Genomic DNA, 15,653 nt, shown 5'->3' on the forward strand with positions numbered 1-15,653 from the left:
CACTAACCTGCATACGGTATGTCTGAATAGTCCTTGTAAACATATTAAATTGTGTCTCTGTTAAGTCTCTGTTCACCTGCTATGTTTTTCCTGATGTACTACCAAGATGATACTACAAAGATGGCCTGTAGTCCGACTGCCATCTTTGTAGTCCATCACTCTGATGGCCATTGACAACATTAAGAATCACTTATCCAAAACGTTACAGATTTTAAATTCAGAAGAAGATTATTAATGAAACATTATTTAAATTAAATGACTATATCCGTTTCCCTTCTGCTCTGCTTTGTAAACTGGTTAAGCAAACAGCAACTTTTGAAGCCACTTCCCTGTGCCAATTCTCAGTTATACGGGTCATTGCAACAGAAAACAGGCTTAAGTCGGAGGCAACCGGACTTTCTTTATTCCTATGTCTTACCTATTTTGCATAGTGTATTAGTTTTCCTTATACTTTTCACTTTACTTAGAAGTGTAGTTGAATGTTACTAGTCTAGTTAAAGAGGTTGTTGACTGAAGTATTGAAGTTGAAGTGTTCTGTCAATACGTTCTTGTATTACCTCATTGGAAATTGCCTTTTTTATTCATTTTATAGAATATTTCAGAAAGTATTTATTTCAGGTTTTGTTCTTTATTTAGAGTACATTCATTTTCCATTAAATATCCACATGCCCAACAATGTAAGACAACAGGAAGTACTTCATAGGGTGTCAACATTTTTTTTTACATGACTATATACTGATAATTGTTACATTTTAATAACATTTATACTAAAGATATTGTCATCAATATATATCTGTCTTTGTCCAAAAGTACCAGGACAAATTCAGATCAGAGTTCTTATAATTCAAGTAGGTTTCACATGTCTGCAAGCTTTTACACTCTTATTCCTGATAAGAAACAGATATTACAATAATCTTGTATCAAAATAATGTATTTCCCTTGTTCATATTAAAATAACAATTATTAAATGAGTTGGGACTCACCCCATGGGCGGAGCACACCTGTCCATTAGGCCCGATGGGGCAGGTGCTCATGTTGAGTGACTGGATGGGCAGACACTTATGGTCAAGGCACATCATTGCCGGCCCACAGGGAGTCCCATCCTCCACGTAGCCTAAATCGGTGTCATCATCTAAAAGGATGTGGGCACCACTGATAGGACACAGTGGAAAAGGAGGAAGAAAAGAACAAAAATATAGTCGGAAAATTTGCATTTTTAAACCTTGGCCATGAGGTTAAACGGGGAATGGGGCACAAGAAAGTGAAAGTGTTTACGTGCACTGTATCACGTTGCCTTGGTGATTGAAGGAGGTAGGAGTAACGTCTCCTTTCATCATTCCGATGCGTGGCGTTCGCCCAACATTGGTACACAGAAGATAACCACAGAACACGTCACTGTAACAGAAAAGCGGACACGGACCTTTAACCTGATGATCGTTGTTTTCTTTCTCACTGATGTACCGGCACCACATCTCCAGTTCAGAGTCTGCTGAAGCATCGTCTCTGCTGTTCTCTTTACCGAAGGTTTTCTAACCAGCCTGCACCCCATAGTGTAAAATATTAAATGGTAAATGGCTTATACTTGTATAGCGCTTTAACTAGTCTTGACGACCTCCAAAGCGCTTCACACTACAGTTTAGTCATTCACACATTCACACCCTGACGGTGGTGAGCCATGTTAGTAGCTACAGCTGCCCTGGGGCAGACTGAGAGAGGCGAGGCTGCCATGCACCAGCACCACCGGGCCCTCTGACCACCAGCAGGCAATGCGGGTGAAGTGTCTTGCCCAACTACACAATGAAGGAGACAGTCAGAGCAGGGGATCGTACCAGCAACCCGCCAATTGCAGGACGAACTCCCTAACCTCTGTGCCACCATCGCCTCATCATTATTGAACACGCCCTCCTGAAACAAACACAGCAGCATCTTTACATGAAGGCACCTAGAAATATTTCACTGTACGCTGATTTTGATTCGTCTTGCAGGTGGAGTTCAGCTGGTACTGACATGTTATCTGTCAAATCTGATCATTTAAAATGGCATTTTGTGTATGTGCAACAATCAGGCATAGCCTTATGATCACTGACAGAAGAAACTATATTTTTCTTAAATGTGCCCTTTTAGTGGGTGGGAGAGGGAAGAGGACCGCTTTAGGAAGAAGGCAAATGGGCAAGCATGGTGATTTGATCAAGTGTCACAGGAATCAAGTTCGTGATGGCCAAGATCACCGCATCTCCTGAACTGCAGATCCTGTGCATATTCTTGGTTTACAGTAGTCAGGATCCACAAAAAGTTGAACCATTTAGGAACAGTGACTTATCAGTGGCAGAATCATAATCACTAGAATAATAAACTGATTTATATGATATTCTTATTTATTGAGAGGCACCTGTACAGTGAACCCAGCCTTTAAAGTGCACTGCTCTTTAAAGAAAAGAGCGTTCTGTTCTTTTCCACCGCCTAATTTTCCACTTAATTTTCCTTAATATGCTTGAAAACAGCAATATAAGAATAGCCAACCATATTAGCAGTAAACCTTTGTGGCTTACCCTCTTTGGGTAGACAGTGTCTATGATGGAGCGAGTCAACAGTCTGCTCCTTTGTTGTGTAGTACGAACATAAGAGTTTTGCATTCATTTTTTTCTTTTGCTCGTCTTATGCAACACTGTAGCTTTCTGAGAAACTCAATATTTTGTTTTCATTTGCTGAGAGTCCTATTAAGATCAAAATTAAGAGAAATAAAAATGTGAAAAAATATGACTGTGTGTGTAATAAATCAACGTAAACACATAAATTACACTTTTTGAATCGAATCTCTGTGATGATGATAAGATACACTGTACATTTCTGTCTTGAAAGAGAATGCTCTTCAGTAGAAAGAGTCAGAGGGTGTCCTCTTTTGGGAAATTACAAAAGTTGAGGAGCTGCTGGATGTCCTAATTTGTAACTCACTGCTTGCTACACTGGATCCATCGGTCTCCATCTTTTCCACAGTTGCCCTTCTCTGTCCCCTCTGTGTTCAGCTTCTCATAGCAGAATTTCTCTGAGCCTCCAGCCTCTGAAGTACAGAGCAGACGGTGAGCATAACGGATGACAAACATCTCAGCAAACATAATCTAGGAGGAACTCGATTTTACTTGATCCCCAGATGTATTTGCACTGGTTTTCTCTGGTTTTGCATTCTCCGCTGTAGCAACGACCCTTCAACGTGGACAAAAAAAGGGTGAATTAGCATTTCCATCTGGTTGATCTTGATTCATAATAATAAAAAAAAGAGCCTTTGCTTCATACCTGGTTGACTTGACACATGTAACCGTCTTGTTTGTGCAGGTTAGGAGGGCACTGCAAAGTCACAAACACAGCACAGCTTCTTAACAATCCTCTTCAGCATATTGAGAGAAGAATAATGTGAAACCACAAATAAACAAAGTAAAATAAACACAGGACGATAAATAATTGGAAACACCTGTCCAGAGTCTCCAGTGCAGGTCTCTGAGATGTCGCAGTCGTTCACAGCGTAGCGACAGCCGTAACCGCGTGGGTAAAACTGGAGAGAAATGCAGACGAGCATAAAGGTCTTTAAAAAAAATTTTTTTTTTATGAAACCTAAACTTTATGTTTTATTGCTAACACCATACCAGACATGTGACATTGCAGCAAGGCCCATCGCTGCAGTGTGCTCCGTTGGCAAGCGAACACTTCTTGCAGCAGCCCTTGTGGCAGTCCTCGGATGAAATAAAAAAAAAAAAAAAAAAAGGATTCACGCGTCTGAGAAAGCCAGACGACAGCAAAAGTGACAGGACACGACAAGAAATTATAAAAACCTACCGATCTGAGTCCGCAGTCACACTCCTCTCCCACTTCCACATATCCGTTTCCACAGTGCGCCACCTCAAACAGCTGCCGGAGCAACGAGAGAGAGCGTGGGGCAAGCGTGACAGCTGGGACAGGTAAGGAGTGAAGAGGAAGTGTGTGCACACCAAACCTTAGTCGGTCTGTTAAACAGACACGAGCCTCCGCCTTTCAGAAGGAACTCCCTGTAGTCGGAGATGCTGCATTTGGAGAACCTCTGCGGGAGTTGGACCCTGCAGCCGGAGGACACATCAGCCTCAAGTCGAACCACAGCAACATCAACATTTCAATGTCCAGCTGGAGAACTTAAAGACTTGGTTAAATACACTGTCATGCTTTCGCTTCAGAGACATTTTAAAGGCTCACACTCTTCAGAACGACGTTTATTAGTGTGTTTTAAGTGCATTATTGCTACACAAGACCTAAACCACAGAGAGGAGCAGCTTGTGGATTTTGTTTCTTGTTTGCTTGAGTTGTATCAACAGTATAAACAATTTTGAAAGTCATCAGCCTCAGGTCCTCACATTGCTGTTTGGATACCAAATTTGATTTATTAAAACTGCTTGGGCCCCGCTTCCTCCCTGGCGACTACACCAGACAACGCCTCAAACACACTGTTTCCTTGTGGATAAATCATAAGAAGACAGGCAGGATATCAGGGGGGATAATTCATCTGTTCAAACAATTATACACTCTATAGTGTGTTTAGCCATTCTAATGGAGAAGACGGGTTTTGCGCCCCAGAGAAAAAAGATTTTGAATGCAAAAATGCTGCATATAAAGATGTTGAATGAAGCCGGGAGTGTAATTATCCAGAGATAGATTCCTGTATTGACATGGCCTGAAAAGCCACTCAGAGAAGAAGAAGCCAATACTCTAAAAGCAGGGGGGGGAAGCCAGATTAGAGTGAGCAAATGCACTCAAGCACCTTTATTTTTGGAGACACAAAAATTGACCATAATGACCACTGGCATGGTGATGCTGTAATTTTTTATGTAAAGCTTGTTCAGGTTTGACCTATTTAGCGTTACTATGACCGTGCGCCAGAGTTGAGACAAGAAATCAATCTAGTTGTTACGAAATGAACGAGTTTTCTGATTATTAGCAGAACCTCTAACCATCATTTGGGTTGTTATTTGTTGGCTTAATTTGGTAAATTTTCAAACAAACCACTGCTTGCCTGTGTGTAGGTTGAACTCTCATTGCCAGAAATGGACGCTCCCATTTAGCAGAGCTCTTTGGTTCGCAACCACATCAAAGTCAGCTATTTCTGTACATTTTCTACTAAGGCTTTAAACCAAAACAATGTCATTTAGTTGCATTAAAGGCCTAATTTTCCAAAAAAACAGAGCTTTATTCTTACACCTGGCAGCATTTCAAGTCCCTGAAATAAAAACGACAGAAGGAAATTGGAGCATCAGGACAATAAAATAAAACTGTGCACATACTTACAGGAACTAAATCTGAACAAACAATCTGTACATTCGAGACATTTTTCAGAAGTTAGTTGCAGAGCTTCAAAAGCTGGAAAGAAAACTACTGAAAAACCCAGCTTAGCCAAAACTCGAATTACTTCACCACTGAGTGCACACAAATAAAGTATCTGTGATGGATTCACGCCTCTCTCTCTCGTGTGTGTGTGCATGTGTGTGTGCATGTGTGTGTGTGTGTGTGCGTGTGTGTGTGTGTGTGTGTGTGTGTGTGTGTGTTTGACATTACCCAGTGTCCTCCATTATGCAGCCGCTCCACGAAGTTACACACCCACATTCTTCTACAAGAGGAGAACAGAACAACCGTTTATTGTAAATAACATTAACTCGAGGATTTAGATATGCGAGGCATTCTGATGAGTTGCTACAACTTCCTCCATCCATTTGTTACACTCACAAACACTATCTAATAAATTTTTTTGCACAATTTTTGCACTATTTTATACTGACAGCATGTTTTCAAGCAATAAGATTCTGGCCTGTCGAGCCATTTATGACCCTTTGTCCTGGAGCCCCCGGCATAAAAGCATCTCAAGCTGGGCAACTTTTTAATCATCTATCTGAGACTTTCTGTGGATTTTTTTCAAGTATCAAGATTTCAAAATGTGTTATACTAGTAAGAGAGCACTTATTAAAAGGCAATTTACAAAAAATGTCATTCTATCATCCTATATTAAAACTACCTAAAGTTATAACTGGCTTCTGAAAACAAGAAAATGCAGCAGTTATAGCAGATACCACGCTAAATACATGTTTCCCTGTCCCCTAACCCCAAAGCAGTGGCCGTGTTACACATGTGTGTGGGCGTGTTGTGCGAGACAGGGGGTGTGTTTGGCAGTCTCCACGGCTGCAGTTATCTGTTTTTGCAGTGCTTTGGTTTGTTGTGAGTTTTCAGCATTAGGGAACACCTTTTTACAAAGCTGAACAACCATGTTGCGGACAAAATTGAAAAAATAAAGAAATAATCGTCTTCATTCAGACGGTACATTCAGGCGGAGGGTATCTAAGACGTACTGAAACAGCTCTAACGTGGCTTTCATTAAGTTCAAATTGAAACTCATTCAGGTGTGTAGCCAGATGTAACTTAACCAAAAAACACCGTTACCTATGAATGCTACTTCTGAACACTTTTAAATGCTGCAAACATAAAAAGTCTGTTCCTTGCGAGCCTGTCGTCCCTACCTCACTCATGCTAGCGGTGAGTAAACAAAATGTGTTTCATGTATACTTCTCTTGGCTGCCGGGTCCCACTGGATGCCCAGGTTCTGTGCCAGGCTCTGGGACAGAGCCACCACCATGGCCCCGGTGGTGCCGTACTGTGGAGACAGCAGGTATTACCGGTCACCATAGACAGCATTCATAGACCAACACAAGGTAGCGCATCTTTGTGAAGTGCAAGGAAATGGATGCATAGTTTTTAACATGTTTTACAAATCTGTAATCTGTGGCATGATGATGTGGGAATGCGTTTCCTCAGCAGGTGGCAGGGAAGCAGGTCGGAGTCGATGGGAAGATTAAATATATGGAGCAACCCTGACAGAAAACCTGTAAGGTGTTGCCCAGGGCTTTAACCTGTGCAGATGTTTACCTGGAAGGATCCTAAATACTCAGCTGGAGCTACAATGGATCTGTTTAGATCAAAGCATATTTATCAGCTAGAATGGCCCAGTTAAAGTTATGGTCCAACACAAATTCATACAACTTTGCGATTCTTAAAAATGGATGGGAGAAGGACTTTTCAGGGGTTTGTTTGTAAAAAAAAAAAAATGATATTGAAAACATGTCATTATCCTTTCACTTCACAAATGTGTTACACAACTTTGTGTTTGTCCCTCACTTAAAGCTGCAGCAGGTAACTCTTGTACGAAAGCATTTTTGTTTTTACACATTTGTTAAAACTGTCACCATGCCTTGACAGTAAAATATGAGACAGATAATCTGCTAAAAAACTAGACTAAAATAAAAAAAAATCAAGCTCCTCCGGCTCCTGCCGCTCCCAGTCAGAAACAACCAATCAAAACCAGGAGGATCGGTTGTTAGCAGTCGCAATCACTGTTGTGTACGCCCCTCCCCGACAGAGCGCTGCCATCATTCATGATGCGGAGATGGCAGAGAAACAACCTGCTTTAAATGAAAACTACCAACTTCTGCAATGGCACCTCCTCTAAAAACAAAGAGGAGCTGTGAAGGGAGGGCTGCAATAGCAAGAAGGAGGGCCCTGTAAGGTGTCCAAAGGTTTCTCAAAAACTACTACTGCAGCTTTAAATTCAACAAAATGGAAAGTGAAGAAGCATGAAAACACTGGTACACATGCAGTGACTGTGGGTGTGTCACAGTAAATCTGACCTCGATGACCCCAACCCCGCGGCTCACAGAGCACATGCCACCAAAGTATGCGGCGCTGCTTCTCTTGTAGTGGAAGGTCACATTTCTGTAAAAGGGACAGATAAAAAATAAAATAAAGCATGAGCATCCAACCAAAGATAAAAACATTCACATGGATATGTAAATATTAGCTCCCAATGGAGTCCTGTTCAAGTACAGGTAGCTTTAGTCTAGGCTTTGCAAAGCTCAAATAAAACAAAAATAAATGACAAAAAAAAATGTGTTGCATTCACGCTGGTGTTGCAAGGATCTTACGACAGGAGCTGCACGGAGTCAGCGTGCAGCTTGATGCTCTGCTGGCGATACTTGGAGAAATCTCTCAGCATTTCCAGCGGCTTCACACCTATGGGGATCTGATCCTTGTCCGTCCAGATCTCCAAAGCAACAAGGACCACACGCGTGTGCAGCTGGTCTTTGAAGATCTGCATTTGAAGTGCGCCACGAAGGGGGAGCAAAAAGCACACAGAGATAGAGCAACAGGAGGGGATGAGAGAAAACAGCCCAAGTGGAAGAAAGAACAGCAGGGGTGACGTTGGATTTGGCACATTGAGACCAGGAGAGAAATTACTGGAGGTAAAAACCCAATTCTGCTTGTAACGCTTGTGTAGCGCATTCACAGGAACTGCGACGGAACTGCAAAGTGTACTTACACCATCAACCAGATTCACCACCGATTTTGCAAAGTTTCTTGTGTGCTGCTTGTTTTTGTGTCTTTTATACTGCGGAGACAGAAAGAAGGGACATGCTGGTTCAGGTGCACGCACATTTTCAGAGACAAAGCTCCCTCTTGTGGGGGACAAAAAACGGCAGGCCTAAAATATTAATGAGAGGGATGCAGGGCATTTCCTGACATTTAATCCTTGTGAACATTTCCTGTCTCAGGTCAATAAAGATTACCGCTCTGTTTCAAGAGTACGAAATGGCAGAGAAGTGGGGACGAGACGGATTTATTGCAGCTTTTATATATCTCAGGGGTTTGCATGTTCTTTCTACAAATACGATCACGTTGCTTTTAATCTGTTTTACTTGAGTCGCTATGATTCTGGCCGGGTTGTCTGTGCATTTGCTTCCACACCCAGCAGTTATTGATCATCAGCGGCACCTGCTCTCATCTGCCACTTCCTAATTGGCTTAATTCAGCTCACCTGGAGCTCTACCTTTAAATATTGGGTTTCCACAGTCAGCTGGTGGCAAACTATTGTAAACACCTCGTGAGTAAATGTCCAGTGTTTGTCCCGGCCTGTCAAGTTTATGACCCGGTTCTTGTTTGTCAGACACCTCGTTTGGCTTTCTGCTTTCTGGATATCGACCTGGACTTTACCTCGATCACGGACTTTCCTTTTTTTTTTCTTTTTTTTTTTTTAACCAAGCTTTTTAAACATGTCGGCTACCTCGCCTTGGATCCTGCCCAGCGTTGCCACAGAACGTCTGCCCAGTGTTGCCTGTGCGCCCCTGCCTGGAGCTGTCAGCACATTGCCGGCTTCAGGGCTTGCTCTATTTATTAATAAACCTTTTAAACGCAAGTGGCCGCGTCTGGCTAGGATATCGGGTTCTCTTTTTGCTCTGGCATTACATGGCATTAAATGTTTCCAGCGCCGTACCTTTAGAGGTTTTCACAGTAAGAGGGTTTTTGTTGACGTACTTTAATTGAAAAACGGCATATTCTTTCAAGAAATACGTCCCCAAATTCTAGATTTTTCGGATGATACACACAACCGACAGCAGTATATCTATACATTTTATCTAAACATTGATCAAGCCATCTACATGCATGTTAAGAAAGAATAAATACAGTCCTAAATAATTTAGCTTTTTTAATGCTCATTAAAGCACAAATATAACAATTTTCAGCTGCAATAACAAAAAAGTAAAAGTATTAGTACTTCCAGTGTTATTTAAAGCAGATAAGTCATTTTTTAAATACACTTTCCTGACACATAAAGACTTTTTGCAGCCTTGCGAATAAAAAAAAAAGTTAAAGCGTCATCACTGCCGAAGGGGTGTATGGAATCACCGCATGTTAATGTCAGCTCTTTTAAACGGATCGTTGTCTTGGTTGAAATAAAAACCTTTTTAACTGGACTATATAACGGGGATGTGTGATTGCTTATTGGAAACGGAAAGGAACGGATGGAGGGAGCACTCTTAACTCTCCAAAAAGACCCTTAATACAGGAAAAGTTGATTAGATTTGTGAAAATAAATACCTGAAATGGGTTTATATCTTCTCACCCACATTTTTATTTATTATTATTTTTTGCCCCAGGATGATGGAACAATTGAAATCATCTATGTGTCGGCTAAAATGTCTCCATATTAAATAAAATCAATAACCACTTTCTCTAAACCTTCTTCCTGCACACTTACTGATGATAATTAGCCAAAACGGAAACTCATTTCTTCTCATTCAATGACAGATTATATGTCCATATTTTAATTTCCGTTCCAACCACCACATATATAGAATTAGCTTCAAATGACTTCTCAGGGCCCAAACAACTTGTTCTTGAGAAAGCACTAACAACAGATGGACTTACACAGTTTGAGTGGTGCGACAGTCGACTTCAGAATAAATTTAGAGACTTTCAGCTGCTTCCCTTCACTAATGCTTTGTTTTAAACAACCACTGCATGGAAAGAAAATATAAGGTAACCTGATGGCAGAGTTCTCTGTAGAAACGGGAATGCTGACACCAAAGTGACAAAGCTGGTCAGAACCTTAGCGGAAACTAGAACATCTACCTGAACGCTACCAGAATTGTAGCTTTTTGAATCACAGGTTTTGTCATGAGCGGTCAATCTCCAACAACAGGCAAACTGGGATCACAAATAAGCACTTTTAAACTCCTGGGTAGGGTGCTAGTCTGTTAAGTCTCCTAGATACTGCTCTCATTTTACATTTCTTAGTACTTCCTCCTCATCACTGGATAAACGGGATATAAATCTTCATTCAATATTTGTCTTTTTAATCCATCATTACCCCTGAATATTTCCCTTATTTCTCTAATTTCCTGTTAACGTTTTATTATCAGTTTCCCACAACACGAATGTCACCTGGAGATCTTGCTATCGCCATGTTCTCCTTGATTAGCCATCACGCATTGATGCCTGAGTTGGGCTCTCCGCACGTAGCATCATTACTCTTTTGCAACTTCGGTTCCTTTCTAGGCTTCCTTATTCTCGTTTTTGTTCCTTTAGGCTTGTTTTTAAATTATATATTTCGCAACTTCAATCACAGAAATAAGTACAGTTATCATGAGCTACAAGCCTGAGCAGTGAGCACAACTAAAAGGAAAATGTTTAAAAGGATCAAATATGCCCTCAAAGTCTAATACATTGAAACAGTTCACGCTAAATATTATAGTGGTTTTGTGCAACTATAGAAGATCATGCATTTGTAAGATCCACACAAGCACATTCATCCAAAAAAAAAAGAAAAACAATAAAAAACCTGGGGAACTCCATCATCCAACATGAGCACACAAAATCTCAGCATAGGGCTTCAGAGTAGGACGAAAGAATGAAATGAGTTTGTGTCTCAATTTAGCTTTATGTGAACGTAAACTTGTGACTTCTACTGCATGATACTGCATGACAGCCATTTAGGAGCAAAAAGAAATAAAAAAAAATAAAAAACCCAGAGCAGGGAATTTAACCAAATGCTTTCAGTAAAACCACATACCATACTGTGGTCACTGACAATCATGATTTCCAAATACTTCATCTCTTCAAAGACACTGCGAGGCATCTGCAAAACAAAACAAACAATTACAGGGCAATTGGAAACATGTAATCTGAGGCGGTGCAACCACCGCACGTTTAACCTCGCACAATCTAATCTAAATTCATCGCTGTAAACAACGAGGGACGGCGATCTAAAAGGGTTGCGTCACTTCTGAGAGACTCACTGCTCGTTTTTTTCTGCGCCTCAGCCAGGATAACTCATTTAGCTCGGAGAAGAGATCCTCCTCCTCCTCCTCCTCCTCCTCCTCATCCTCGTCCACTGCAAACACACACAAGCAAACAGTGACAACGCAACATAAACATGTGAACTATTTACAATCTTGTAGGCTCAGGTTGTGTATTCCAGCCAGCTGGGATGGGCTTTTAAAAGGGGTACTTTCCCAGAACTAAATCATTTCTCCCCCCCCCCCCCCCCCCCCCCTCCTCCTCCTCCTCCTCCTGCTGTGCTAAGTAACAACGAGTCAAGGGTGAGGGTGTGGTGCTGAGCATGGGTGGAGGACTGATGGACAAGCTTATGTAAGATGATGAAAGACTGCTTTACCCTGTTCTTCTGAGCCATGGCTGGACAGAATGGAGGCTGCTCTCTTTATTTTGTGCGGCCTTGCAGCTGTATCCTGCAGGGTGGAAGCAGAAACAAAAAGTACGAAAAGTCACAAAAGGAGCTCTGACAGGCAGGAAGGGGCAGAGTTATCAAGACGCCTTGAAGATTCATGCAAAAACAATGTGGGAAAGTGGTAATACCAGAAATATGTAGGAAGCCAATAACAGGAAACTGGAAAAAATTGGTGAAACTCTCAGAGATAAAGGTGGATTAGACGGGCAAATGTGTTGGATTTGAGAAAATATAATGAATCGAATGCAGGACAACATATTTTATTTATGTACACCAAGATCTATTTAAAAATAGTTTCATCTTTTTGTTTATTCATCTACTATTTATTTGTTTACGCTTTTGCAGAGGTGTCCTAATGTTTTACAGGGACCTAAGCTGAATTGCATTCATGAGTAACATTCTTGTGCATCTAAAACTCCTTTAATTATTCAAAGCAACAATCAAATCAAATAACTTGCAGGATGTTTTCAGTGACCCTTAACAGTTTGATATTATATAAAAAATTAAAAGTGGTAAATAGTGGAGAAAACATGTCTAATGTCTAAAACATGCTAATTTTACTTCCAATTTGTTAATATTTTCCTCCATATGATTACAACATTTGTCAAGTAAAACAAATGTTTTATTGAAATCTTTTAAATTTGAAATTCATAAAACTTTGAAGTGTATTTGAAAGTAAATTCACTCTTCAATAATTTAACTACAAAATTAAAGGTTTTGTATTTAACTCTGCATTCTGTGGAAGGAATCAAGCACTCTTGGGGCTCTCCTGGACATAAAGACACAAGTGGAAAAACCTAAAAATGTATACATAAAGAAATACCTAAGTAATAAATCATAAAATGCCTTTTTAACTCAGTGGGTAAGTTTATTTTCTGTTCATTTGAATGTTCTATAATACATTTTTGTGCCGTCAGCTAATAATTTTAGTCAGGCGCACTGATGGACCAAGGGAATAGCATATTGTCAGGCTGAGCGCTTCTGTCTGTGCTGTTTAACAATCACACAAAAGCTATCTGTACACTGCACCTTAAATCACTTTAGGCACAAAGCTAATCAAAAAGCAGCGCCCCTTAAGAGCACACAATTTACAATGCGCATGGTGTCACACCCTGCAAAGAATAAAAACAGATGTAAACCAAAAAGCAGAGTAAATTGAATTTCTTAGTTACTGGATCAAGTTGCAATGATGTCACACCCTACTGCCAGTGCATTACGCCACCAGTCATCTTTGTGGAAACACTGGGATGCAAGTCTTTTAAGAGTTTCTCTTTGCTGTTTTGTTTCAGTTTTTGTTGTCTTTGTTATTTGTTTTTAATGTTTTTAATGTGTATGTAGACTACAAGTTGTAAGATAAATAGATAAAAAAAATAAGTTAGACTGTTTTTTTCCTTCTGTGTTTCTATCTAATCAAAAATAAATAACTTCCCTCCATATCAATTTAATGTTTATTGCTCCACAGACTTGTTTGATGAAGTAGTGCAAATGTCTGTGATCCAATTAAAGCCTTTGTGGAGCTGTTTCTTAAGGCGAAACTACTTATAGTGTGAAAACTACACAGTGTCACACTGTTTATTGTACTGCTATAAGGTTGTTTACAACTACTACCTCGAAAAGTAGGGATGTAAGTAAAGTTTCATTTATTTATTTCAAGATATGAAATCACTGTGGATATCAAGTTGTGAAATCACAAAGTGCTTCAGAAGAGCCCACAATGCATAAAAAAATGGAAACTAATGAAAATATAAGATATTATCATATCTGATAAATAAAATAATGATAAAACTGACTTTAAATGAATGTAACAAAACAACAGCAGTGGTGACACCAGAAAGCCCACTGTGACTTTTAATTAAAGAAAAGACTGATTCTATGTATTTAAAACACATTTTCTACATCTTATAATGATATCCTGCTGATTCTCATAATAATGGAACTTCTAATAAAGCTATGGTTTGACTCCAGTAAATAATTACACTCTAAATGATAACTTAAACAATGCCTCAATATCATAATAAGCAAACTTCAAAAAAGAAAAAATTGGATACAGTTATTAATTATTACTAGACATCCCTTAACTCTTATATTCATCTCATCTTTACAAGAGTCCCTTTATCAATATTAGAATATCCAGATATTTAATTTTAAAAACTTTAATGAGTGATGAGTGTGCGTTAAAAGACATTTCCATGACATATTCTCTGCAAATGCAATAACTTACAATTAAGTGAGCCTGGTGTAAAGGCTCCATTAGGTACGAGTGGACTCCATCGTCAAACATCCCGCTGCCAGGGCGGACAGAGAGAGTGGAAAACAGTAAGAGAGAGCGGCCGGTCCATAATGTGGAGAGAGGGCAGCAATATTGATGCATATGAGGTATTCTTAGTACACAACTCTGCTGTTCACTTACTGCAACCCGTTGCAGGTAGATAAGGCCACATGGGAGTTACTGCTCCCCCTCACCTGGCCGTGGTAGTAGCAGTGCTCCCCGCCCTAGGGAGAAACAACACCGTACAAATGCATCACCCAAACAGAGCAGCTTCACTATAAGGTCTCTCCAATGTTCACACAGGTCTAAAAGCGTAACAGCTTGCGCTGCAGATGTCAGTTTGGCCTCTTTGCAGCGCATCGCTGCAGGTGCTCGCTAGGACGTAAATGTAATCCTCCACACGGCAGCGCCTAGCTCTGTTTCAGACTCAGCTGGTTGGGCACCCTTTGTCATATTGCTTTCTTTCAGTATATACATATATAAAAAAAATATATATATATATATATATATATATATATATATATATATATATATATATATATATATATATATATATTATTTTTTTTGTAACCTTCTCTCGCACTTATCTCTCAGCCTGCACTGACACTGCAGAGTGCTTTTCCCTTCCCTCATCATGTGACCAGAGCTCCAGCAGGAGGCTGCAGGGAAGTGAAACCCTGCTGATTCAGCTCCAGTATGCCTAGCCCTGCTCTGTACCTGAATCAGCAGAAGCAGAAATCAAGCTCTGAACTCTCTCCCACTTCCTCCTTGTATTCCTGAAATCAATCAATCAATCAATCAATCAATCAATCAATCTATCTATCTATCTATCTATCTATCTATCTATCTATCTATCTATCTATCTATCTATCTATCTATCTATCTATCTATCTATCTATCTGTCTGTCTGTCTGTCTGTCTGTCTGTCTGTCTGTCTGTCTGTCTGTCTGTCTGTCTGTTTGTCTTGCTGTCTGTCTGTCTGTCTGTCTGTCTGTTTGTCTTGCTGTCTGTCTGTCTGTCTGTCTGTCTGTCTGTCTGTTTGTCTGAACGCTTTCATCAGTACTAACGTTTTTTTACATCTCTTGTTTCACTACCTGTTTTTCTAGGTTTATACCAACCAAATTGGTAAATTTCCCCATCGCATTCCGGTCTGTACCACACAGAAAAGAGAGAAGTCTGCAAGCCGAATCAGAGAGTGCCAAAGAAAGAAAACGATTACCTTCGACAGGACGGGTTTTCCATTTTCATAGTGGATCTCAACGTAATCCGAAGACAGTAGGTCACTGTTCAAAAGAAATACTT

General features: G+C 40.2%; 1 protein-coding gene across 5 annotated transcripts in view; it reads right to left on the reverse strand.

The window, feature by feature from the left end:
• The window catches only part of LOC105932016 (disintegrin and metalloproteinase domain-containing protein 23), a 38,422-nt gene that overhangs the window by 12,403 nt on the left and 10,366 nt on the right, over positions 1 to 15,653 (reverse strand). For all 5 annotated transcript variants that reach the window (XM_036139339.1, XM_036139341.1, XM_036139340.1 and 2 more), the window contains exons 4-23: positions 15,571 to 15,634; positions 14,493 to 14,575; positions 14,304 to 14,367; positions 12,011 to 12,083; positions 11,634 to 11,728; positions 11,408 to 11,473; positions 8,378 to 8,446; positions 7,983 to 8,149; positions 7,689 to 7,773; positions 6,571 to 6,658; positions 5,572 to 5,623; positions 3,986 to 4,085; positions 3,829 to 3,900; positions 3,639 to 3,725; positions 3,467 to 3,547; positions 3,292 to 3,342; positions 3,138 to 3,201; positions 2,953 to 3,058; positions 1,276 to 1,395; positions 984 to 1,152 (exon numbers count right to left, since the gene is read on the reverse strand). In XM_036139339.1, the coding sequence (XP_035995232.1) occupies positions 984 to 1,152; positions 1,276 to 1,395; positions 2,953 to 3,058; positions 3,138 to 3,201; positions 3,292 to 3,342; positions 3,467 to 3,547; positions 3,639 to 3,725; positions 3,829 to 3,900; positions 3,986 to 4,085; positions 5,572 to 5,623; positions 6,571 to 6,658; positions 7,689 to 7,773; positions 7,983 to 8,149; positions 8,378 to 8,446; positions 11,408 to 11,473; positions 11,634 to 11,728; positions 12,011 to 12,083; positions 14,304 to 14,367; positions 14,493 to 14,575; positions 15,571 to 15,634 (1,756 nt within the window). The remainder of the gene's footprint in view (positions 1 to 983; positions 1,153 to 1,275; positions 1,396 to 2,952; positions 3,059 to 3,137; positions 3,202 to 3,291; positions 3,343 to 3,466; positions 3,548 to 3,638; positions 3,726 to 3,828; positions 3,901 to 3,985; positions 4,086 to 5,571; positions 5,624 to 6,570; positions 6,659 to 7,688; positions 7,774 to 7,982; positions 8,150 to 8,377; positions 8,447 to 11,407; positions 11,474 to 11,633; positions 11,729 to 12,010; positions 12,084 to 14,303; positions 14,368 to 14,492; positions 14,576 to 15,570; positions 15,635 to 15,653) is intronic.

Source organism: Fundulus heteroclitus, chromosome 7 (genome assembly GCF_011125445.2).
Source record: "Fundulus heteroclitus isolate FHET01 chromosome 7, MU-UCD_Fhet_4.1, whole genome shotgun sequence".
In the NCBI taxonomy this organism is placed as follows: domain Eukaryota; kingdom Metazoa; phylum Chordata; class Actinopteri; order Cyprinodontiformes; family Fundulidae; genus Fundulus; species Fundulus heteroclitus.